General features: G+C 34.3%; 3 protein-coding genes across 7 annotated transcripts; 2 read left to right on the top strand and 1 right to left on the bottom strand.

Moving 5' to 3' along the window:
- Window positions 1-5,998: 5,998 nt before the first annotated feature.
- On the top strand, window positions 5,999-10,084 carry LOC105764824 (sialyltransferase-like protein 2). 5 transcript variants are annotated; one of them, XM_012583592.2, is made up of 13 exons: window positions 6,015-6,090; window positions 6,193-6,228; window positions 6,325-6,417; window positions 6,589-6,678; window positions 6,777-6,854; window positions 6,966-7,066; window positions 7,289-7,481; window positions 7,565-7,655; window positions 7,733-7,797; window positions 8,180-8,334; window positions 8,422-8,503; window positions 8,711-8,820; window positions 9,408-10,084. In XM_012583592.2, exons 3-13 carry the CDS (start codon window positions 6,346-6,348, stop codon window positions 9,601-9,603), a joined length of 1,233 nt encoding a protein of 410 aa, XP_012439046.1. In that variant the 5' UTR covers window positions 6,015-6,090; window positions 6,193-6,228; window positions 6,325-6,345; the 3' UTR covers window positions 9,604-10,084. The 5 variants fall into 5 exon arrangements, with proteins under 5 accessions (XP_012439045.1, XP_052481565.1, XP_012439046.1 ...); XM_052625606.1 differs by having other exon boundaries at window positions 6,067-6,090; window positions 6,339-6,398; XM_012583591.2 differs by having other exon boundaries at window positions 5,999-6,228; window positions 6,325-6,398.
- Window positions 10,085-10,332: 248 nt separating this feature from the next.
- On the top strand, window positions 10,333-13,303 carry LOC105764825 (uncharacterized). The gene is made up of 2 exons (XM_052625608.1): window positions 10,333-11,561; window positions 12,494-13,303. The coding sequence occupies exon 1, from the start codon at window positions 10,564-10,566 to the stop codon at window positions 11,500-11,502; it is 939 nt and encodes a 312-aa protein (XP_052481568.1). The 5' UTR covers window positions 10,333-10,563; the 3' UTR covers window positions 11,503-11,561; window positions 12,494-13,303.
- A 302-nt stretch (window positions 13,304-13,605) lies between these two features.
- LOC105764823 (long chain base biosynthesis protein 2a) lies at window positions 13,606-17,398 on the bottom strand. Its single transcript, XM_012583590.2, has 12 exons — window positions 16,950-17,398; window positions 16,739-16,804; window positions 16,419-16,507; window positions 16,068-16,213; window positions 15,859-15,983; window positions 15,651-15,744; window positions 15,403-15,566; window positions 14,931-15,092; window positions 14,643-14,769; window positions 14,362-14,528; window positions 14,118-14,225; window positions 13,606-13,996 (listed from the first exon to the last, which is right to left on the bottom strand). Exons 1-12 carry the CDS (start codon window positions 17,073-17,075, stop codon window positions 13,880-13,882), a joined length of 1,491 nt encoding a protein of 496 aa, XP_012439044.1. The 5' UTR covers window positions 17,076-17,398; the 3' UTR covers window positions 13,606-13,879.
- Between the last annotated feature and the right edge of the window lie 7,365 nt (window positions 17,399-24,763).

Below are 24,763 nucleotides of genomic sequence, written 5' to 3'. Positions count from 1 at the left end.
GACAACTCTTTGGAGACCGATCAATACTCACCTCCCCAATTAGTTTGTAGTTGTTTAATAGAGCAACCAAATTGCACTTGAATCATTGAGTGAAACATAAGAAAACACTTGAAAACATCGGATTTGGACTGGACAAAATACACCCAGGTATATCGACTATGCATATCCACAAAAGAGACATAGTAAGCACAACTATTAGACTTCAAATGAGAAGGACCCCAAACATCTGATTTCACTAACTCAAAAGGGAATGAATACATGGTTGTCGATGAGGGAAAAGGCAATTTATGATTTTTGCCTAGCTGACAAGCTGAACAACAAAACAACATATCAGTTCTTGGAAAAGAGATATTACAAGTACGTAAGGCATTCACTAGGACAGAATTATAAGGGTGTCCGAGTCGATTGTGCCATATTATAAATGGAGACACACTTTGAGTAGCATATATTGTCGACCCACAAGACTGACTATCATTATTTGAGAGCACCTGAGAAGTATTAAATTTGTAGAGACGATCATGTATGCGGCCCACTAGAAGTGTCCTCCTGGTTCAAATATCATTCACAAAACAAAACAACGGATGAAACTCAAAATACACAGAATTATCCCGGGTAAACTGACCAACAGACAGTAAGTTTTTGCAAACATCAGGAACATGAAGAACATTCTTTAAGTGCAACAGCCTATGACCAGCCTTCATGCTGGGGGATCCAACATTAGCAATCGAAACAGCCTTACCATCTCCCATAGAGACTCGCCGTGTACCTGTATATGAAGTTACTGTTGAGAGATTACGCACATCAGGAGTGATGTGATTAGTGGCTCCGGAGTCTGGATACCACGAATGATCGGGAGCAGGAGATGAACACTGACGAGGGCCAGGATGAGAAGAAACAGTAGTCTGACACAAAGAGCTGCAAGAGAAGACAAATGAGAACAAGGATTAACATGATGAGAATTTCCTTGATCTTGAACCTGATGATAATTCACTGCCATCGGCTGACTAGAATTGCGCCCTGAAAAAGTCTCATCAAACCGATGATAACACGTTTGAACCAAGTGACCAATCTTGCCATACAATTGACACTGTGGTCTGGATCGAGACCACTGACGTCCTGCACCACGAGGTTTACCACGCGACCAACCTCGTCCTTGTCCCCGTTGGCCATATCTACATTATTGATGACCACATTTAGGAGGATTAGATTGTCTAGATCGTGCACTATTATCCCCATTCTGATGATTTGCCAAATTTGCTTGCAAGGGCACATCAATCAAAGAAGCCAACTGTCGTGCTTCACAGTCTAAAAGCATCTCAGTCAACAATTCAAGAGACATTGTCGTGGCAGAAGCAACTACCTGAACCGACTCAAACTCTAATGAAAGTCCAGCAAGAACGATACTTACTTGTTCGTGCTCACTAACAACATTACCAGCAGCAGTAAAACTATCACTGAGACTTTTCACCTTGGCCAAATACTCTTTAACAGAAAAACTGCCTTTCTTGAGAAAGTATAACGCATGACGCATGCTGGAAAGCTTAACACCGGACTTCACCCCAAATATTCTCTCGATGCTACTCCAAATATCAGAACTAGTCTTCGCCGTCGGAAGATGCTCCAGAACTTCAGTTGTCACCGTGGAAATCAGCCAGGAGGCTAAAAATTTGTCCTGCTTCTTGTGAAGCCGAAAAGATGGATTATCAACATATTGTCCATCAGAGTCGGATATATGAGTGGGTGGAATTGGCGTTGTACCAAGAACAAACCCATCAAGATCATAACCTTCAAGAATCAACAAGATTTGACGTTTCCACAACAAGAAATTATGTTCCCCAAGTTTAATCGTATCGTGTTTGGTAAAATAATGAACCGGTTGTGAAGCCATGCTATGAGAGCCTTGTGTATTATCTGCTCCGTCAACATTAGAGGAATGATGTGGTGTACCACCATTGGGCACTGTTTCATCTGCCATGAGAAAAGAAAAGAGAAAGAAAACTTATCAAATAACCCCACGAAAATTTTCTAGCACTGATACCATGTTAATATCATATCAGAAAATAAACCTCTCTTATCATTCATTAGAAAACCAACTAGTATTTAATACAATGGAGAGATACCAAAACTAACAATAATGACTAACTGACTAACTGATTACTAACCCTCTAATTAACTGACTATTATTACTGACTTATTATTAACCCTAATAGATTGCAACATCAAATATCTTGAGCAGGAGTTCTCGGGCGGGTTCAATATGAAGTTTGGCCAAACATATCGGGAGTTCCTTAATTGAGAAATTATGGCTTTCATGGGGGATCTATATGCAAGTGAGTCCACCACTCTTTTATGATGCTAATCTTGAAGGTCAAGATGCCCATTTCCCTTAATGAATACAACTGGTTGTCTCTGTATAAAATTATTGCAAAAGTTTGTAATGGGCAAAGTCATCAAGGAGACTTTTGGTGGGCAGCTTCTTCATAGCTCATTGATCGCAAATGGAACCATACATTACATGCTACGAAAAAGGGGTTGAAAGGTTCAACATTCAAGACTGACTTTGAGAAGGCCTACGATAATGTTGAGTGGGCCTTTGCATTTTGATTTGATTGCTGAGGCGTTGAGTGTTGTAATTCATAAAGATTAAAGCGGTGTAGATGAAGTTCATTAAGGGTATTAAATTTGAAAACGGGATGCGGATATCTTTCTTTTGTGTGTGTGTGTGAAGTGGAAGAGGAAACTCGTCGTTTACGGGCCATGTCTGGGTTTGATGCAAAAATGGTTAATATATGTGTTGTAAATGTTCAATGTTCGAAGGCTAAGATGTCTTCATTAGGGGGTCTACTGACTTTGATTAAGTCGGGGATTGTGAGCTTATCACTATTTTACATGTTATTTAAGATGTCAGAAATGGTGGAAACTCAATTAGATAAACTCATGAGAGATTTTTTCAGAGAAGATGTGTGAAATAAGAGAAAGTTACTTATAACCAAATTGGAATAAATTTGCAGTGCAAGGAGGGCTCAAACTAATTAGACTACATTTCTAGAATCAAGCACTACTTACTAAGTGGATCTAACGCTACAACATTGAAGATATTAGTTTTTGGCATGAGTCCCCTTAGCCAACACCAAATACAACCACAATGTCAAAATAATTATTGCCTTCTAGCCCTACTTGTAACTGCCTATAATCGTGATTTGGAGGAACTTTTTGGCATTCATGCTCTTGTTGTCAAGAAATTGAAGAAGATAGAGATTTCAATCTTTTTTTTTTGGTAAATAAGGGCAGCGGAAGATCGATTCTAATAGTAGAGTTTTTGACTGGGAATCTGATCAATGAGTGGAGTTCCTTTAGTTATTGCAAGGCCATTCTCTAGACTACTCCAAATCAGAAAACCATACTTCGAAAGCTTTCTATTCCACTGTTCTCCAAAACTCCAATCCAAGAGTTCATTATGTGAAATACCTATGGGCTAGCCTTGCCTTGCCTCCCCTTGATGGTTGATGTTTTCGTTTGGCAACCAAGGAAGAATTCTATTAATGCCACTTACAAAATATACAATCAGTTGCAACTTACGGAATATTTCATCGGCTGTTGTAATTTTCTTAGTTGGAATGTTTTGACCAAATGAAGATTTTAGCAACTCATTATGAATATAATTCCTGCTGGAGTCAAGCTAAGCAATGATGTGAACAAGACTTTCAATGTGATTTAAGTTTTCATAAATAGCTTAATACTGTAAAAATATCCACGTTCTTGAATACGCTCAAAATATGATGCTATCAATGTCAAATAATCTCCAGAAAATTTTACGCTCATCTTTGCAAATTACTTGTTGAGTAATTTCATCAGTGCATTGGAAAAGTAATAGATAATAAGCAAATGATCTTCATAAAGTAATAAGTTCATTGTCTTTTAAACTAGTTCCAATTATGCATCAATGTAAATAAAATTTTATAGGCTTATAACAGGACTTAAGTTGAAGTTCGGAATTCTCCTTTCCCACTCATCAGGCCGCCTCTGTTCTACTTCATGTAAACTCAAAAATGTTGTTCCTTCACCACTAATCAACGTATAGATCTTGGTTTTGGAAGAGTAAAACGAGTAATATTATAGTACTCAAACATGTTGTTCTACTTCAAAGGTCTTGGGTTTATTCTATCATAAAATATATACATATATGTATATATATTTTTGCAAGATCAGCTCCATTTTATTTATTTGCACCATTTATCCATTTAGAAAATAAATTCACATCAACTTTGAAGCAATGAAATTCGAGTAAGGGGTGGATTAAGTTTTTTTCAGGTTAAACTCGGTTTTAGGATTGAAGCATAGTGATCGAGCATTGTGTATGTTCAACAATCTGAGCCACTGTCGGACGTGTCTGAATTCAAAGCAGAAGAAATATCTCTGTAAAACCATATGCATATGAATTATAATATTATATATCATGAAGGTTTTGTTACATTGTAACCATTTAGAAAACAAAAAGCATTTTCTCAGCAAGCTGGCAACACAGCCACGATGTTTTTAGACAGAAATAAGCATAAAAACAGACAATTACCCCACAAAGGGAAGATCAATCTTTACTTACATGATGGGCCTGTTATGGCTCAGCAATGAAATCCAAATCGAAAACGAATGATGATTGAGAGATTCATCCATCAAGGTACAGTGTTTTTGCATGCAACATTCAATGTTAGACATTAATGGGCCACCCCTTCCGAGAGATTTCACATGCAAAGCACATCATGAAATGGGTGAAGACGTCGACCATGCAGTCAAATATTTGACGGGGAACAGCAAAGGATGGTGGTCCAACGTATACCATGAAAACGAGATTCACTTCGTAGTTGCGGGTACGGTAAACACTAGAGAGAACTATAATTCTAAAATAACGACGGTAATGCCACGTTTCATTTCCGGAGGGGTGGCCGGTGTTTATATAAAGATTTAATGCGAAGGCGACATAGAAGAAGTTGCTTCCTAGGGTTGGTGCCCATGCCTCCATGAAAGAGACTACACTTGTTTGCTCAATAAAACAGTGAAATCGACTTTTGCTTGTGCACTGTTTCATTCGTTTTTTGATTGATATAATATTAATAATTTATGAACTTTTATGTGGTTGATGTTAGAATATAGAACATATATATGTATGAGAGACAAACAAATTGAGATTTTTTTTTTTAATCTCTAGATATCAACTTTTATTGCATCATTATATAACTTGTTTTCAATAATTCATGTATTTGAACACTTGACAATAATTTGACCTATGGTATTGCATCTAATACCAACTTTTGCATATGGAAAGTGAAAAGTCAAATATAAGATAAAAAGTTTAAAAAATCATGAATTATTGAAGTAATACCTACCCATGAAAATATACATTTATATGTATTTAAATTCATATTTCTTAATTATTGTAACATCAAGCATACTAATTGATTTAAAATTTAATCGGAAAAATATGTTTAATATTTTTTGTATTAATTCATTTTTATATCAAAATTTTAGATACAAATATAATATGTGCATTAAATATATTATTTTCTCATTTATTAAACTTAGTGTCAAAGGGTCGATTGAGTCTTAATTCAATTGGCATGGGTATTGTTGTCAATGTAGGAGGACGTGGGTTTAAGTGTGCTAAAGCGTATTATCTTCCTATTAATGGGTTGGGTTGGGTTGAGTTGGAGTAGGGCTATGAATAATTTTAAACATTGTGTAAAAAATAACAGATATGTTTAGAATGAGATTGTTAAAAAAAAACTTAGGGCCCAAATAAGTTGATTCTAGGTCAAGGGCTTTACTGTAAGCCCATTTACCATGAATTAGGCTTTTTGCAAAAACCCACTCTGCTCACTTTAGGACGGAATTTTGAGCAGTGGCCCAACAACCAAATACCGCCTTAAATCCATTTGGGCCTCCATTACGCAGCGTTTAGATTAGATTCGACGACTCATTTTATTTTAATTCAATTATTATGATCACTTTTCACACGCTGTTTGCTGGGGAAAATCGATCTGGGATTTGCTTCTTCAGATTCATTACAGAATCCTTGTTTTCCATTGAATGAACATTGTAAACCCAACAACTATTTCCCATTATTTATCTCTCAAAAGCCCCTTTAAATGAAGATTTTGCAGTTGGGTTTTCTGCTGACTCTAGTCTCTGGTTTCTCAGCCATTATCATCTACATCACTGGACTCTCCACTCATTGTACGTATCTGACACACACACACACACACACACACACACACACACACACACACACACACACACACTTATTTGTATTTCTGTTTTTATATTTTGTAGATGGGAATTATCAGCTGACAGATGAAGATTGGCAAGCACTGCAGTCTCTGCAAAGCGGTTTTAAGAAGTGTGTGGTCAGTAATATTAATTTGGGTACATTCATTTTTTTAAGAAATGTGTTGATGTGTTGGAATTCTTGTGGAATTGATGTTTTCTTCTTTCTCTCTCTCTCTTTTTTTTTTATAAATAAAATCGAATTTGATTTTGTGTTGTGCTTTTATGTTCTTTTTAATGGTATATTTTGGTTTATTGCATTTCATACAGACTGAAAATGGATTAGGTTTACAAGCCATAAGTGGTAAAGATTATTGCCAAGTAACACTAACCTATCCTAGCGACACTGACTCCAAATGGGTAGGTTTCTGTTTTAACAATTCTATTAATTTACATTTTACTCGATGGCGATTTTTTTGAGTAGTATTGTTGATTGAAAAATTCATTTATGTAAACAGAAGGACCCTAAAACTGGAGAAGTTGAAGGCTTATCATTTGAGTTTAATCTTTGTGAAGCAGTTGCCACATGGGAACAGGTGATTTCCCTATTTGTTTCTGCATTCGGTTTGGAGTTTTGTTGGTATAATGTGTTGCTTTTTTTTATGGTTCTTTACTGTTGATTCTTATTTAGCGAGTTTGTTGGTCAGGTGAGGAATAGTACTACAATACTCACTAGGGAGTTCATTGATGCTTTACCAAATGGTTGGGAGGAGTACGCATGGCGGAGGATTAATAAAGGAGTGCTTCTGTGAGTATTGGTTTTTGTGAATGTAGCATTTGAAATAGTTGCTTTTATTTACTGTATGCATTTATAACATAAATAAGGTTAAGAAAGGAATTTTGTGAAAATACTGATTATTTTGATATCTTGTCTAAAAAGGATATACTTCATATGCTGGATTATTAGGCCGTGTCACTTAGATACAATGTAGCTGCGCAAAGTTTTATGGAGTTTCTTTCTGTATTATAGGAACAACTGTAAGAATAGAACTTTGTGCATGGAAAAGCTTTCACTTGTCCTCCCTGAAACACCCCCTTATGTTCCAAGGCAGTTTGGCCGGTGTGCTGTTATAGGCAACTCTGGGGATCTTCTCAAAACGAGGTTTGGGAAAGAGATAGATAGCTATGATGTTGTCATTAGAGAGAATGGTGCCCCTATTGAGGTTGAGCTGCAGTCATAAAGCTTTCACTTTTTCCTAATTAATTTCTCTCACAATTTTTTCATATGTTGAAATGTTCAATGCAGAACTATACAGAATATGTGGGCAAGAAAAGTTCATTTCGGCTTCTTAACAGAGGGTCTGCCAAAGCTCTTGATAAAGTTGTAGAGTTAGATGGTATTGACATTGTTGCTGTTCTTTACTTTTTATGCTTCCATAATTCTGAAAGTATGCTATGTTTTTGAATTTTATAGAAACAAGGCAGGAGGTCTTGATAGTCAAAACTACAATTCATGACATTATGAACCAGATGATTCTGGTTAGTATATTCCATCTAGTTTCTTTCTTTGATTATGATATTTCTCTTAATATATGTCTATCGACCTGTGATTTAACTTCATTAATGGCTCAGAAATAGTTGTTTCTTAGGGCTATGGGCATGTTGCCTATCATTTTTGCTTCCAAAATGATACAAAAGAATATCTTGTTGTTCCTGCTAAAACTTGTGAAGTTTGTTATGAAAAATGGACTGCTTAACCACATCCATTATATTTGAAACATGTGCATGACTGTTGTTGAAAGTATTAATGGCTTAAAACTGACAGATGGAATTTTGGGGGATGTCTTTTATCTTTGTTGCCATGGTTTCCCCCTTCTTCTGAAATAAACTTAAAAGGGCTTCCCTTTTTCTTTTTATGCAGGACATTCCAATAAGAAATCCTGTATATCTCATGCTAGGTGCATCCTTTGGTTCAGCTGCAAAAGGGACAGGGCTTAAGGCTCTTGAATTTGCTCTCTCTATATGTGATTCGGTGGATATGTATGGTTTCACTGTGGATCCGGGTTATAAAGAATGGTACTCTTCCTTTTAACTATTTTTCTTCGCAACTTAACAATTTAATTATTTTTATGTGACCGAAAAAAAATTTTGATGCTCTTCCAGGACTAGATATTTCTCAGAATCTCGGAAAGGCCACACACCTTTGCATGGCAGGGCTTATTACCAGATGATGGAGTGTTTGGGTGTATGCTCTCTCTCCCTCTCTCACATTGAAATCTTTATGTGGATTTGGTCTTTTGAGTTAATAATAAGAGAAGTTCTGTTTTGTATGACTATTAGTAGGAAGAGACGCAAAATCTCGTTTACTTTTTTTCTGATGTACCTACAATCCTTTCACAATTAGTCTTGAGATATCAATATCTTTGACAAACTTTTATCTGATCTTTTTAAGCTAATCAAAATCCATTCTCCTATGCGGTCGGATCCAAACCGAGCTGTGAAGTGGGTGCCAAGTCAAAGTGCTATTAGAGCTGCTAGAATTGCATCAGAGAAATTGTTGAGGTACTATTTCCTTTGCTTCCGTTTACAGTAATTAATAATAGGTGATAATTCAGAGGCTATGTTGTACGACACATGATTTGCTCATGGTTTTGGGGACTTGCTTGTGATGATAATGGATCTAACCGCTAAACAAATGTTTGAGAATATACTACTAACCTTAAGCTACTATAGAACAAAGATATCATTGCTCCTGTTATGGGTCATTTGCTACTGAATTCAGTTTTTATCATGCAAGCTTCTGAAATCTCATTTTTCAGCTTTTGCAAAAGCTCGATGTTCATCTCTAAAAGCACCTATTTGACTCATCAGTGTTTTTTGAGATTAGAGAAACTGCATAGAAGCTACACAAAACACACTAACAGAGTGTAAAAATGTTAACTCCTGTCTGCATTTGCATATTGTTTCTCAAGAGTCTTTTATGGCGTTTAATGTTAAGAGAGTGCTTAGCACAGTGTGATTAGATAAATTCTGATATAATGACAAGTTGGTAACTAAGTATTCCAGCTTAAGGTTGTGTTCCTGAAAATGTAATAAATGCAAGTTAAAGAAGCAAGTTCCAGTGTAAAACTCTTTAATAAATTCTGCAGGAGGGTTGGAGCTGGATCTGAAGATCTGCTTAGTTCGTGCTCGATATTGAAGAAGCAAGTTAAAAGGAAACATATGTCGATCTCTAGTCTCAGAAAGGCTGCTGTTGACCATCAAAAATTTGTGAAAGGCACAACAATGTATCCATTGGAGCACAATCCTGGACACGGTCAGCTTTGCACAGTTCCTGCTGATTGAATCCAAGCTAAACCTCGCTTGACCGACCTCGCCTGGAGGTAATTGGCAAAATCTGTGAAATTATTGCTTGACATAGTTCACAGAGAAATTAAAGGATGAAAAAATCGGGGGGCAATACCGTCTACACTTCAAGCATCTACACCAAGCATACTGATTTAAAAGATTCTTTTAGGGAGTGAATATTCAGGCTGCACTACCTTTTAAGTTCACTTTATTCAAAAAGCAAAGCATAGATTAGGAGGTCAAGTTTACGAAACTTGGTGTCCGCATTCGTTTGTACTTTTCAGTGCTAATAGAGTCTAACCTGTATTGATGAGATCTTATTGGATTTTGGAAGCTGGCTACATAATTCCCAAGACTTACGGTTGGGTCCTATATCATTCACGGTGTTCCATGAAAATCAAAAGAAGCAAAAGTGTGAACATTCATTTGGAACTCGGAAACTTCTTAGTGAGAATGTAAGCAAAGGAAATTTCATTTCTATTTCTAGCCATTAAAGGGTTTGAAATTGCAAAGAACATTCTCAAGTCATTGTTGCTTTGCATCAGATGACCTTTTTTTTTCCATGAAATTTGTTGAAATCTCATGTGGGCAAAGTGGGTTGATTTCTAGCCATATTACTCTTTTTTTCCGTATGGTTAGTTATAAATTAATCATAATTGATAATTTTTAGTCAAACGTACATATATAAGATGTAAAATTAAATTACTTATGCGAACTGTTTTTTGAATTTGGATGTGATTTTATAGCAAAAACTGAAACATTTTGAAACTACAAACAAGAAGTGAAGATAAGTAAGATGTAATAGTGATTCAAGCATCATTCAACTTTGTTTCCCTTTGAGTAGGAAACGAGTGAAACGTGTCAGAAATCCAAGGTCACAATTTCCCACTCTCTCTTTTCACTTCATTTATTTCACTTTCTCTCTCCTCCATTACCAATTCGGTGGAGAGAATAAACATGGTGGATATACAACCATCGGATGCCCCTCTAAACAGCGTCGCGGCGCCCCTCGCGGTTGCTTCATCCGAGACCGTTGGATCCAAACGCCAGAGACGTCCCAGCGTTCGCTTAGGCGACATCGGCGGCGACCAACCTTACGATTCTCATTTCCGACGCTCGTCCTCCTCTTCCTCCGCCGCCGCTTCCAAGCAGTGGAAACACCAACCCCGTCTCTCCTTAACTCCCTCAGTCGCCACTGCGACTGCTAAATCGTCCAAGACTCGCGCCCTAACCAACCTCAGCACCGACTTCAACGCCAACCACGAAACCCTCGATAACGAAAGAGAAGCTAACAATAACACCAATTTGGACGCCGTTGCGATTGGTAGTTGGAGTTTCAAGGATCTCAAGAAACGGGGCCCCGCTACGAAACGGGTTCGATCCAATTGGGTTCCTAAATTCGACGATTCCGGCGGCGGAAACGTCAATAACAACGGCAACAACAACAACACTAACAGCAATAATGTGGAAACCGAGGAAAAATACAGTGGCGGCGAAGATAACGATGATTTCGAGTTGGAGAACTCGGAAAGTCCCATGAAAGACCACAGTCCGATACATTCTTTGGATAATTTGCTGGTGGATGGCAATGAAAGGGAAGTTCTTTATCATGGGAGTAATCACAGGAGGCCAATTCGGACTCGGGTTTCTGATGGCGTGGAGTTATCTGGGCCATCAGATACCGAAATCAGACGGTGTGAGGAAGATGCGGTTAGAATATGGTTGAATAGTTTGGGGTTAGGAAGGTATGCCCCGGTTTTCAAAATCCATGAAGTGGACGATGAAATTTTGCCATTGTTGACATTAGAGGATTTGAAGGATATGGGAATAAATGCAGTTGGTTCTCGAAGGAAAATGTTTTGTGCAATCCAGAAGCTTGGCAAAGGCTTTTCCTGACGTTTTTGAATTATGGTTACAGGGTTTCTGAAAGCACAATTTTTATCAGCCATGGAGATGTAAGACTTTGAGCCTTATTAGCTTTTTTATATCTTTTACCTTCTTTTTGTAGTGAAAAGTAGGAGAATCTGTAGGGTTTTTTTTTGTTTTGTTAGTGTTGCAAATTCGTTGCAGTGCATTGTGCTAACTATTGTTGAGAACTTTAATGGAAAACAATGAGATAATATCAGCTTTTCTTTTGGTTAAAGGAAAGTGATTGACAAAAGTGATTTCAATCATATGCTTATCGTTTTCTTATTCTTCTTGATAATGCAATCTAATATGTATTTTCGTAATTAGATGCTAAAGATGTATCATGGAATATTTATAGTGAAGATCGATATTTTGTGCTCTTCGGACGTCTTGTTGGGAGTATATTTATTCACTTCTCAAGTACTTTAACCTAGTCTCCCATAACTTCTCTGCAAATTGTGTTTTAGTATAATTAATGATGTTTGAATCTCTGATAGCCTGAAATTCCTTGAGTTGTCATGGTTATGTACATCTGTAGTTGGCAAGTGGATAACTACTTTGGCCATAATTCTCATTGGGTTAGGCTTTATCATACGCTATCTCGTATTGATTATGCATAAGATCGCAACTTTATATAGCCTAAAGTTCCATAAGGTATCATAACTTTCTATAGCCTAAAATTCTATGGCATGGATATCTGTTTCTAATTTAACTAACTTATTTCTTTCCCTAGCACACCTTGGTAAAAAAATGTGCTTGTGAAACAGTGATATCTTTGCATTCCCTTAGATTAATTAAGAAAGTAGTTTATGCATTCCCTTAGATTAATTAAGAAAGTAGTTTATGCTTTTGTGAGTACATTCTGGTCTGTAAACATCTTGGTTCAGTGAAGAAAAAACAAGCAAACAAAAAGAATACACTTCCCACTGCTGCCATAGTTGTATTTTTATTTTTTCTTGAATTAATGAATTGATGATAGGTATTACTGAAGAGAGGAGCAACCATGAAAAGCTTAATCTATGTGGTCTTTAAGGAAATCCAAGTTTGTTTTCTGGAGCTTCTATCCTCTTTGTCAGTTTAATATGTGTAGTTGTGTGAAGTATTCACGGGCTTACTCTTTTTCTCTGTCGAGTTCTGTGCCGATTTTTTTGCCTGTCTGACCTAGCTCGTCCTGCTGTGGGAACTGTCGAATGCATTGCTCATAATTTCACCTTCATTTAAAGCAAAGCCAGTTCTAGTGGATCTTTGTTTGAGCATATGCATGAATTTGTTGTATATCGTTCATATCTTCTTGGGAAGAATAGAGCTGGCATTTTTGTAGTATATGTCAAGAAACATGTGTGAACAAGGATTTATATGCAGAAAGGAAATTGCTTTCAAATCTGTTTTGGTGAGAACAGTGTTAAAACCGAAGCTGAAATGAGGGAGGCAAGCATCATCAGAATTCCCCAAGTTCCTTACTGGCAAGCTTGCTTGTGCGGGCAATGAAATTTGCTGTGAATATGTTATTGGGATCTAAAATCTTTCTCTGGCAGATGTTAAGATTTATATGATGAAGCAGTCTTTCCCCAAAAATTGTGATCTCACCTTTGGTGCATTTTGGTCAATATCCACCATTTACACATTGTCATATATTGAATTACAGGTTTGATAATAATCAACTACCTTTTTGTTAATAATAAATTTTATTTAAAAATTGTATTTATTTATTTTATTTCTTAGTCCTCAACTGTACAATAAACAAAACATATCAATATAACTCTTCACAGATTTTAATTATTAATGATAACATTACTATGGAATCTGGAGATGAAAAAGTACCAAATGCCATTTAAGTTGTTCTTTTTCCACTAAATAACCATGTCAACGATATTGTCCTTAACAAAAGTTGAGTTTTAAAAATAAAACTGGATTGGATGCAAGTCAGAGATTTAAACCTCCGATTTTGAATCAAACAGTAGCAACTCAAACTTGATTCGATTATACTCCTAATCACAGAAATACGTACCAGCTTCATATATCTGCTCGAGTTTCTAAACTCCACGACAATGTATGAGTAACCTATTGGTTGACCCAAAAAGTCCAATTGAATTAAATTAAATTAGTACCCCTATACATTAATTGAATAAAAATCCAAAGAAGATCATGTCCAAAACACGCAGTGATAAGTACTGCTACAAACACGTAAGAAAATCTTAGAATGCCCAGGCTATTTGGTTCTACAAACAAATTTCCCCCTGATTTTCAGAGAGATTACAACAATCAAACATTGCGGCTGACGAAGAATTCCTATTTAAACATCAATTTTACGGTACCTGCTAGAATCAAAGCAAGCAATTCAACTTCAGCCTGTTTCGAAAACCCTTCAGTCCAACTTGATTGTGTCTTTCCCGGGCTGCTGCTGTTGCTGGTCCTGCTGCTGCTTATTAGGCTCTGCAGGGAAGTATTTTATGCCCACCATATCACCAACCTGACTAATAACCTGCCATGAAAGATATTATCATTAACAATATCGGATAACACTTTGGAACCCTTACATACTGCACTCTATTTAAGATCTCCGATATACAGTCAGGGAAGAAGGAAGCAGATTGGGTAATTACCTCTAGCGCTTTAAGAAGGTCTTCCTTGGTGTGCGAGGCAGAAATGCAAATACGTGCCCTGGCTAAAAGTAGTGGGGTGGCAGGGAAAGCAACTGTAACAACAGCAACCTGTGATAGCAGGACATTTTCAATAACTGGTCAGAACACCTTGTACAGAGTGATGCATGCGCTGTGAACATAGCAATAATGAATGGCAGATATTACGATGCAATTTCATGTACAGCTCAAATTGGATGCAGCTCACATTTTGTTTAAGGCACTCTCGAGAAAATGCAGGGATTTTTGCCGGATTGTAAAGCATTATAGGCATTATAGGGGAATCATTGTCTCCAAGGACCTCAAAACCCATTTTTTGTAGTTCTGACCTGAAAAAGTTGCTATTCTCACGTATCCTTGCGAGTTTTTGAGCGCCTAAATTAATACAAAAAAGCCTCCTCAAGTCATCACAAAAAGAACTGATGATCCAAATGTGAAAAGCACAACAGAAGTTAAATAGTCTTAGAGAGAGAAAACGTGATATCCTACCTCTGCTAGAACCATCCTCTCCAAGAATAACCTTTATTGAAGATATAATTTGCTGTGCAGCTGGAGGTGATATTGATGTTGCATATAGATGAGCAGGACATGTGTACTTAAGATATTGTATAAGTTCCTGAATCGACATGGGAACGTATTATTTATGAGATTTGTAGGACCAATTCATGCGATCATCCAAATTGAGCTTGACAATTAATGGAACATAACAAAAATGACAACTATCCGAGGTGACTTTTAAAAGATCCAGAGACGTTAGCAATTAGCAAAGCAACAAACCTTGGATCCAGCAATATAACCACCACAAGACCCAAAAGATTTTGTAAAAGTTCCCATCATGATATCCACATCAGCAGTGTCCACTCCTAAGAGTTCACATACGCCTCTTCCAGTTTTTCCCACAGCCCCAATGCTATGAGCCTCATCCAAATAAACATAAGCCTGAAACAAAGGGGAGATGAACACACAAGATTTAGGTCTAGAAACAAAATTATGTAAGAAAATGCATTACAAAAGTAGTCGGACAAGTCTATGTAATTGTAGGAAATCATTATAAAACAAGATATATGTAGAATTAGCTGTTTCCAGGTGAAGGTAACTCAACCTTGTTTAGTGTCTAACAGCTCTAAATTATTTCATTTTTTTTTCTTTTCCATTTATTAATTGATCTTTAATTGAGTGAAGAAAAGGAAATTAGGACAAGCTAACAGTATAATCATAAAAAAATGATCGTTATATCAACTGGCATTACCTTGTACTTCTTGCATATGGCAATAATCTCAGGGAGTTTACAAAGTTCGCCTTCCATACTATAAATACCCTCCACGACAACAATTATCTTCTTCCATGGCCTATGTGTCCTGGGCTGTCCGTCAGCAATTTGTTCTCTCAGAACTTTTTCCAAATGAGAAGGAGCTAAATAGAAAGAGTAATTTACTTATATCAGTATAATTATACATCAATAAATTTATTAAGTTTCAAATACCACATACAACTTACTATTATGTTGAAAAACTCGGATAGTAGCTCCTGAGCCTCGAGCACCATTGACAATAGAGTTGTGGTTTAATGAATCACTAATAATTAATCCTCCCTGTGGGTATATGCAAAGAAAAATAATAATGACAATAATCAGAGAGAAATGACCAGAAGAAAGTTTATATATGAAATTTTCACATGTACACTCAAGCTAACATTGTGTTTATACCCTTCCAATTATGACAGGAAGAATAGCAGAGTTTGTCACATAGCCCATGCCGAAGACTACAGCAGCAGGCTTCCCAACAAAATTCGCAACACATTCCTCCAGTTCTTTATGCAGTGTTGTAGTTCCTGGTAGGAAAAAGGAAAGTCAAAGATTTCAGATAACTGGGTGTGTGACCAAACAGACTACAGCACAAAATTAAAAATGTATACCTCCTTCAACACGGGTACTACAAGTGCTTGCCGAAAATCTACATAATGAATCAATTACACGGGGCGTGCAATATTCATCGGCTGCTGCGAAGCCAAGATAATTGTATGATCCCAAGTTAAGACACCTACTTATCTTGTCAGTTCGCCTGTAAGCAAGAAAACAATAGTCAGCGTAAGCTTGTGACATTGATATTTAGCAATTCACCTAAGAAGAACAAATTTTAGATTCCATATCTTCTATGTATTGTACAAATGCGGTAATAAAACAAAGTTATACAACAAATGGCTGTAGAATAAGTTAAAGGGAGCTTCAAATAGGATTGAAAAATGAAAGCACATCAGAAGCCTCACTTCAATGTTTTATTATTGTCATTGGAGTAGCGCTCCACTACATCAAACCAAGCATCTGGAGCACTTGCTATCGGTCTTCCGAAACAATCCTATGGAGGTGAAATGTAAGACATGTTAACAGCACAATCATGCGACTGAAAGTCAGCTAAGTTGCAAACAGACTGTTTAAGATCAAAATTGAGCTAACTTAGTCTTCAACGATAATACGAACAAGAATAAGTGCTTCAAGGAAAGAATAGAATAATAAACTAAGATCAGTAACCAAATTTAGATAATAACATTGATTTTCTCGAACGATTTCAAGAAAAGAAAGGAAATACCTGAATACGAAGATACAAGCGCCGAATATAGAAATCTTCAAGTCCTAAACAGATCGGCGCATATCCCTACAGAATTTAAATAAACAAAAAAAATCGTCATGCAACTTCATTTCTATCCACGCAGTTTTTTGAAGCAGCATCTAATCTAATAATGGGGATTCTATTAAGAAAACGATTTAAAAAAAAAAAAGCAAAGAAGCGGGAGAAGAACCTCAAGATTGCTGGCGTGCCACCAATCGAAGATGTTCCTGAAGAAATCACGGAATTGGCCAAACGCGAAGAGAAGGCCATAGCTGAAATACGTGGTTAGAGCGGTCAAATACGGAATTGTGATCATTTTTTTCTCGATTTATCAACCTCTTTTCTCTTTATCTCTCTTCGGATAAATTACGGGGAAATGAAAAAGTACTTCTATGATTTAGATCTGAAATTTGAGAGAACTTCTGAAGATTTTTATTTATTTATGCATTCAACTGATAGAAAAAAAGAGATCGGAGACATTCAAAGAAGAACTCTCTGAAGAGAGAGAGAAAGAGAGCCAGAGAATTGGATTGACCAATATCTTCTACGGTTTTACTTTTCAAATTTTTTAAAACAAAAAAGAGAATTCGCTTGTTTCTGTACAAAACAAGGGAAAAATAGGGTTGGCAACAGGGGTAGTGCAAGCGGTTGTTTTCTTTGACTAACGCCACATTGATTTTTTAGAATAAATACATAGTTATATTTATAGGATTACCGAAAAATTATAATCAATACAGCCTAATAATACTATATCATAGCATACGAGAAAAATAAAATTATGCGATAAATATATTTGTAAAAAATAAATATAAATAATAATTGAAATTTTAGTTGAATAATCATATAATTAATTTTGAAAAATAAGGATATATATATTTTTAATTGAGTTAATAGCTGCGATGCAAAATTAAAGTGTTTTTTTAGATGTTACTTTCAAACAATAACAATTTTAGGATTCGAAATAAGTTTGGGGTGATATTCGGATAAACTCTCACAATAATGAGGACTTTAGGATTTGAATTCAATACAAATGCTTGAGAAGGAAGTCTACTACTACTAGGGATGGCAATAGAGTATGACGGAGTAGATATTGTTAAATTTACTACCACTCTACAATTGGTACGTTCTGCTTTACCACCCGTCTCGCTCCACTAGACCTGATCATGGGTCGGGCCACCCTACCCGACTTGAAGGCCCGCCCGAAATGTGGGAGGGTTTGGATAAAAATATAGGTCTGAAAAATAGATTGGGACAAAAAATAGGGTCCATTTAAAAAGTTACTAAAAACGGGACAATATTACTTACCCAATTAAGCTTGCTTGAATTTCTTTCTCTTAGCTAGGGTTTCCATAGAAAATTTGGGGATGGTGATGAAAATAAAATTATTTTATTCATTTAATTAACTTATCATCTTTTAATTTTTCAACTTTCCAATTTCATCCTTTTCTTGAATTTCCATGGATGAGTCATTATAATTATCTAATAACTCCATTTAATGGTCTAATTCCATATAAGGACCTCAAGTTTTGAATTCCATAGTTATTTAATCCCTTTAGCTATTAGAATTCAACTTTTTGCACTTTATGCAATTTGGTCCTTTCTAGCAATTAAACTTGAAATCGGTAAGATTTTCTTAACGAAATTTTCATACGTTATTCCTATCATAATGCAGACCATACAATAATATTAAAATAATTTTTCTTTTTAACTCGGATTTATGGTTCCAAAACTACTGTTTCAAATTTACTGAAAACGGGTTGTTATAATTGAGTCTACAATTGAGCTAAAATTTGAAATGGTAAATGGACTTATAAGTGAAACTGGTAAATGAATTATAGGATGTTAGTTTGAGATTTCTCAACAATTATTCTCTATTTAATTTCATTGTATATTATTACAAATTATGTATTTATACATTAACATTGGTTAATTTCAATGGCAAGTATGATTTTTTATCATACTTACTAAGTTTTACAAGCTTAATGCATTATTTTTCCAACACATAAGTAAATATTGGACTTGAAGCTCTAAAGTGAAGTTACAGTCTCAATTTATCTCGTCACACCTCAAAGCTCGGAAGAGAGTATAGTTTTGATCTATTGAAATTAGATTATGGCATGTACTAGGTTAAATCAAAGTATATGTATAAGATTACTAGTGAAAATACTTGTAAATCTTGAATATTTTGTTTGCTTTTAAAAACTTAGTAAGCTTTGATTGAGATATATATTGAATTACATGATGTTTTGATGGTGATTTATGTTTCACAATGTTTAGAAGTGTTATAGAATGATTGACGATATTTTAGAGTTGATTTTAGATGTTTCAGACATGCTCTAGACAATTTGCCCCCGAATTTGTAACATTGAATAGCCAATGTTGCAAGATTGGGCAAATTTAAATTTAGTGTTGTGACACCACTAGCCCAGTATCACGACATTGACTCTGTTTACTTTGATTTACTTCAAAAGGGTCCCGAATGACCTCTGAATGCAATCAAACTTTGACAATAGCTTGAAAATGACCCAAACCACTCTAAATGAGCTTAATTATGTTCAAATGTAGTTTTGAAATTGATGTTAAGGTTAAGTAGTCTTAGTGTCCGAATGTGACATCCCTTGCTCGTGACATATTGAGTCAACCTAGGTGAGGGGTGTTACAAGAATCCACAGTCAATTAAAAAATAAATGTTTTAAAAAGAAAGACACATGTCAATTTGTTGAGGCTGTTTGTGGAATAAAAAAGTACATAGTCAAAGTACAAAAATACTCACCCATAGTAAAATGGAAAATGGGTAATTAATTGATACACCTCATGTGAGTTTTTAGACTTCATAAGTAAGTTGAGGTTGGTAAGTGTCACATATATTTAAAGTTTTTTTTTTTACTACACCCAATAATATACTTGTCAAATCCTCAACCTGCTTACTTCTCCGACAATATATTAAATAATTTTTTATAGTAAATAGTAAAAATTTAAAAAATATATTTTAAAAAAGAGACACATTTTGAGATTGATTGTGCAGTAAAAAATATTAATATTTTTTTTGTATTTTACTGGCAAAAGAAAATTAAGAATATTGATTTTGGTTCTAAAAATAGGGGGTGGAGAAAACAGATAGTGATTGGCGGCTTGGTGGATGGATAAACATATAAATCAAACACTACATGCCAAAACTTGCATTATTGTTGTCTAAATTCATATGAATTTCGATTTCAATAGGATTGTATTTGTTAATAATTAATTCTTGCTATAAAACCTGCGTTGCTTTCTCCTGCTTAATTGTCTCGGCTAATCAACATTTTCCCACAAATATTGACCACAAATATATCTTGACAGTAAGGATTAACTCTACAATTATAGATTTCATTTTCCACCTAAATATGAAATTATTAAAATAAATTATTTTTATAAAACAGTAAATATTATTTTAGAGATATTTTATATTTTCATATTTTATATAAAATTTAAAATATATATTCACATAAAATTTAAACTCAAACTATCATAATATTTATTATCACAATTTTACTATTTTAACACTTAAATTTAATACTAATTTTTAATAAATTTGTAATTATATATAATTTTTATTCATATTATGAGTGTGTAATAGTCTAATATACATAAACATTAAAGAAGGGTTAGACTCCGACTCTATACCAAAATGAGTATATTTAATGTCATTTTAAAATAAAATTATATATTTAATGTTTATATAGAGAGAGAGATGGGCTGGAAACGAGTAGGATATTTTACGAAAAATAAAATTCAAGGTAGCACATGCATAGAAAAGTTTACCAAAGCAAAGTTGCTAAGCTTCCCAGTTCAGAAACAAGATATTTATTAGTTTAATAAGTTGTATATAAAAATTAATTTTCATAAATTATTAATATTATTAATATAACACCATTTTATATTTACATATTACATATACAAATAATTATATTTATCTAATATAAAAATAAATTAATATATTTATTTTTATAATATGTATAATTAAATTAAAATCAAAATTTTATCACTATATATTTTTTATTTCACCCCTTACTGATAATGATAAAAAGTTCAGAATTAGTTTCTTTAGGCTTTGCTTGTAATCCCAAGTTGTAGGTGCCAAAAAGATACCCTTCTTTGGGGGCTCGTTGACCAGTCGACATCTTCAAGCTAAATGCCGATGCTTGCAGTCTTGAATCTTGCCTTCGGCACCGCTTTGGCTTTGAAGCCGATAAAGCAACCAGCTAGGTAAACCAATAAAACAACAATGAGCACGGAAAACTGAGGCCCATGCACCATGAGAAGGACAATTGTGAAAACCAAGATGTTAGGATACAAACTCAAGCATGATGGATGCCATCACCAACTAAATTAAACTAATTTGAGTTATCATTCCATGTCACTTAGGGTCAGATGGCATCTTAACAAGATCTATAGATAGAACAAGACCTTTTCTTTTTAATTTCAAAACTAAGAAACAAGTAAATCAATGAAAATAATGTAAGCTGTTTGAACTAATGCACCTTTTTTTTTTGTAAATACCGCCATGACACCCCCTTCATTAAAGCAGTAGGCAATGCATTATTCTTCCTCAACTTTGCCTTCTAGTACATCACTACAAGACTGAATCTTCAGTGCATCGTAACAATGCGAGGGAATGCGCTAGTAATAGTTCTCGAAAAAGAAATTATGTCCCAAAACCAGCCATGGCACAACTCTTTATAGCATCATATACTTTAATCATGTATCACAACATGTTTGAAAAGCTTGTAAGAAAATGGCATTTGGGGGGGGGGGGTTATGAATGGAAGAGATGTAAGTCATGCATGAAAGATAAGAGGCAGTCAGGATAGCCAAAGGAGACTGCCTACAAACCAGTAAAAGGATTATTATATATACATATATAACATTCCTCTAGTTTGGGTTTAGGCAAGTCATCCTTGGCTACCAAACAAGACTCTTAATCTCCATACAAGACCACTCTTCCCTGCCCTAGTATTTTCTACTTTAGTTGTTGGATCTATATGCACAGTCAATCATGGAGAAAAGCTCTATTTATAGCCATTGACAAATGATAAAGAAGCTGGATTGCAATTGCTGCAAAATAATTAGGTAATTCTTTTGTGCCTTTTTTGCAAAACATTCTATCATCAAAGTGGCTGTAATAGAATATATTCCAGTGAAGTTAAAGGACCAACATATGTAGCAGATACTTAATTCCGAAAGTCACTCTTAATTTGATGATGCCAACGAAGCAAACCCAGAATTATTTATCATGGTTGACTCAACTTGATTTTCTTGGTTAGTTAAAAGAAATTATTATTTCACCTTTCCATAAAATTAATAAGTTAGTTTCAAGTTAAACCCTTTTAACTAAAAATATTACATTTTGATCCTTCTTAGAAATCAATAATTGCCCGTTATTTAAATGAAAAAAATTGTATTTCCGGTCCATCTAAAAAATTAATAATTTAATTTAAACCCTTTTAACAAAGAATTTTTTAGCTTCAACTTTTCAAAATTTTATAACTTTATATGCTTAGCCCTATTGCAATGTGGGACATGTAGATTAAGCAAGTTGCTGTGAATCAGTTCATTTGACATTTAAAGACATTGCAAAGGGTGAAAATGATGTTATATTAAGGTGCAAGTCTGTGTCTACATTGTTCTTTGTCATCCATGTTTTTAGCCTTGAAGTTGTTCAAATCTAAAAGAATGGGTACCCAATCAATGATCAATCATCAGCTTTACATTCCTTATTATTTAGAGGAGAATATAATTCTTTTTACTTCAATTCAAGAAAAACAAAACCCTTTCAAGTTTTGATAAGAAGGAAGAAATTTCATTGTAAGGTTTGATTTTTGTGGATCTAAAAAATATTTAAAATAATTAAAGTTTAACTTGATTAGTTAATGTATTTGATAAATATAAGTTAAGGGTTTTTGATACCAGTAAAAAATTGCTATTTTGAATGCATGATTGCCACCATCAATTCAAGCATTGATAATTGGTTTTCGTTGACTTAAATCCATGGTCAGAATGATGCCATTTTGACATTTTCAATTGCTTGGATTTGAAAAATGACACGATTCAATTTGGCATATAATTTTTAGTAATTCCTTTTCTATTATTCCAAGCTTCTTGGATTCAAAAGTTTTCCTCCACGAGACTTATCTATCTCTCACTTGGATACAGCTTTATACCATTTGGCTGTTCTCCTGTGGAATAATAAAGTATTCTTTACAAAGTTTTACATAAAATTTGTCTAGGAATGCTTCTCAAAAGTACTTTTGGGACAAAAATATTTTTAAATAAGCTGTTTTTTTCAAAATACTTCTCCCAACTCAAAAATTAGCTCAAAAATACATTTTATTCAAAAATTGAAAATTTTAGTTTCTCCCCAAACATCACTTTTGAGAAATATTCCTAAACTAAGTCCAAATATTGTTTGAAACGTGAAATCGTCTTTACAAATTTATTTTTTTTAAAAGATGCCTCATGTTAGGAACATGGCCCTTATTATATGCAGCCACAATGCAATCTTTGGTTAATCGATGTAGAATCATGTTCCTTTCAACACTTCCCTCCTAAATAAGGGTCTAGATGTGTTTTTAAAAATTAGACGGATCCAAAATAGGTTTTCATATATATTGTTTTTGTTGCTTTTAAGTTGTTGTGAACTAGAGTATGTATGAATTGCAAGATAAAGAGTAAAATTATGGGATGTCGGATCTTATGTTTTATGATGTTATTCAATGCTGAAGTTAATTAGAGGCTCAATGAATTGTGTTGTTTTGAGTCAATTGAGATGCAAGAGATGAAAATGTCTAGAACTTATTTGAGATCAGGGCATCTTTCTCGCTTTATACCTTAGAATGGTGGTCCAAACTTTATGGGGATTCGTACTTGTGCGTGAACTTGCCTTAGTTCTTAGCTAATATTTTTTTGTTGATCAAGGTGGGTTGGGTCATGCTTAAACATAATATTAACATATTTTATATTTGCTAAAGCTCGATTCAACTTGAAAAATAAGCTCAAAATTTTATTCAAACCCTCTTATATGTGTAAGCAGCTATCCAAAAACCATTTTAAGCTCGTACATACCATTTAAAAAATATATATTATTTAATATTTTATATATTTTCATTTATTAAAATTTTGTATATAAGCAAGTTAACACTTTTTTAATATTTATATCATAGTGTTATATATTATTATAAATTTAATTTTGTGTTATAATATAATATAAATTTAAAAAATGAGTGGAGGTAAATTGGGTTTGAACTCAAGCCTTAAATATTTAAATTCAAATTCAATCTAAATTTTAAATAGACCTAATTTTACACTTGAGAACTTCAATCTTATTATCTATCCTTAATAAAAATCTATTTTTCTGGTTCCAATATTTTCACCTGAAACTTATAAGTCTAATCTTAATGTTTGTCCTTTGTCAAAGTCGCGTCGCTTAATTTGACTTTTGACGTAGGTCTCTTGAAGTTTGGGCTATGTGACCCATTGGCTATTTTGAGCTCGTGACCCTTCGGCTATGGTATGACAAGACGTTTTAATGAAAGTTGGTGAAGTCTACCGAGACAGAACATTATTACTTATTAGGGTGTGTTGCTCAAAAATATCCTACATCTCTACTCATATTAATTTTTTCATTGAGTTTAGTTTCCGAATAATTAGGCATTAATTGTGAAAATATTTTTATTTTATAAAATAAATTATATCATTTTGAAGATTTTTATATAGAAATTAGAAACATAAATTCATATATTAAGTTTATTAAAATTTTTAATATTTTTATTTTATCATTGAATTAAAATTTCATTTGTTATTTATAATAATTTTCATAATATATTTATTACTTAATTTTATTTTTCGCACTTATAGTGGGTTTGTCTAGCACATCTTTATATATTTCAATCGGTTTAGTGCATCCATAAATCTCATTAATTTAAGTTCCATCATTGTAACGGTATTTTAAAAATAAAAATTTAAAAG

This window comes from Gossypium raimondii, chromosome 12 (genome assembly GCF_025698545.1).
Source record: "Gossypium raimondii isolate GPD5lz chromosome 12, ASM2569854v1, whole genome shotgun sequence".
Classification (NCBI taxonomy): Eukaryota; Viridiplantae; Streptophyta; class Magnoliopsida; order Malvales; family Malvaceae; genus Gossypium; species Gossypium raimondii.
This window is presented reverse-complemented; position numbering and strand designations above follow the sequence as displayed.

Coding starts and splice junctions, on each gene's coding strand:
- LOC105764824 (XM_052625605.1), top strand. CDS start 6,141: ATGAAGATTTTGCAGTTGGGTTTTCTGCTGACTCTAGTCTCTGGTTTC. Junction 8,335..8,421: donor GATCCGGGTTATAAAGAATG/GTACTCTTCCTT, acceptor ATGCTCTTCCAG/GACTAGATATTTCTCAGAAT. Junction 8,504..8,710: donor AGATGATGGAGTGTTTGGGT/GTATGCTCTCTC, acceptor GATCTTTTTAAG/CTAATCAAAATCCATTCTCC.
- LOC105764825 (XM_052625608.1), top strand. CDS start 10,564: ATGGTGGATATACAACCATCGGATGCCCCTCTAAACAGCGTCGCGGCG.
- LOC105764823 (XM_012583590.2), bottom strand. CDS start 17,075: ATGATCACAATTCCGTATTTGACCGCTCTAACCACGTATTTCAGCTAT. Junction 15,567..15,650: donor CCGAGTTTTTCAACATAATA/GTAAGTTGTATG, acceptor CTTTCTATTTAG/CTCCTTCTCATTTGGAAAAA. Junction 13,997..14,117: donor ACCTTCTTAAAGCGCTAGAG/GTAATTACCCAA, acceptor CTTTCATGGCAG/GTTATTAGTCAGGTTGGTGA.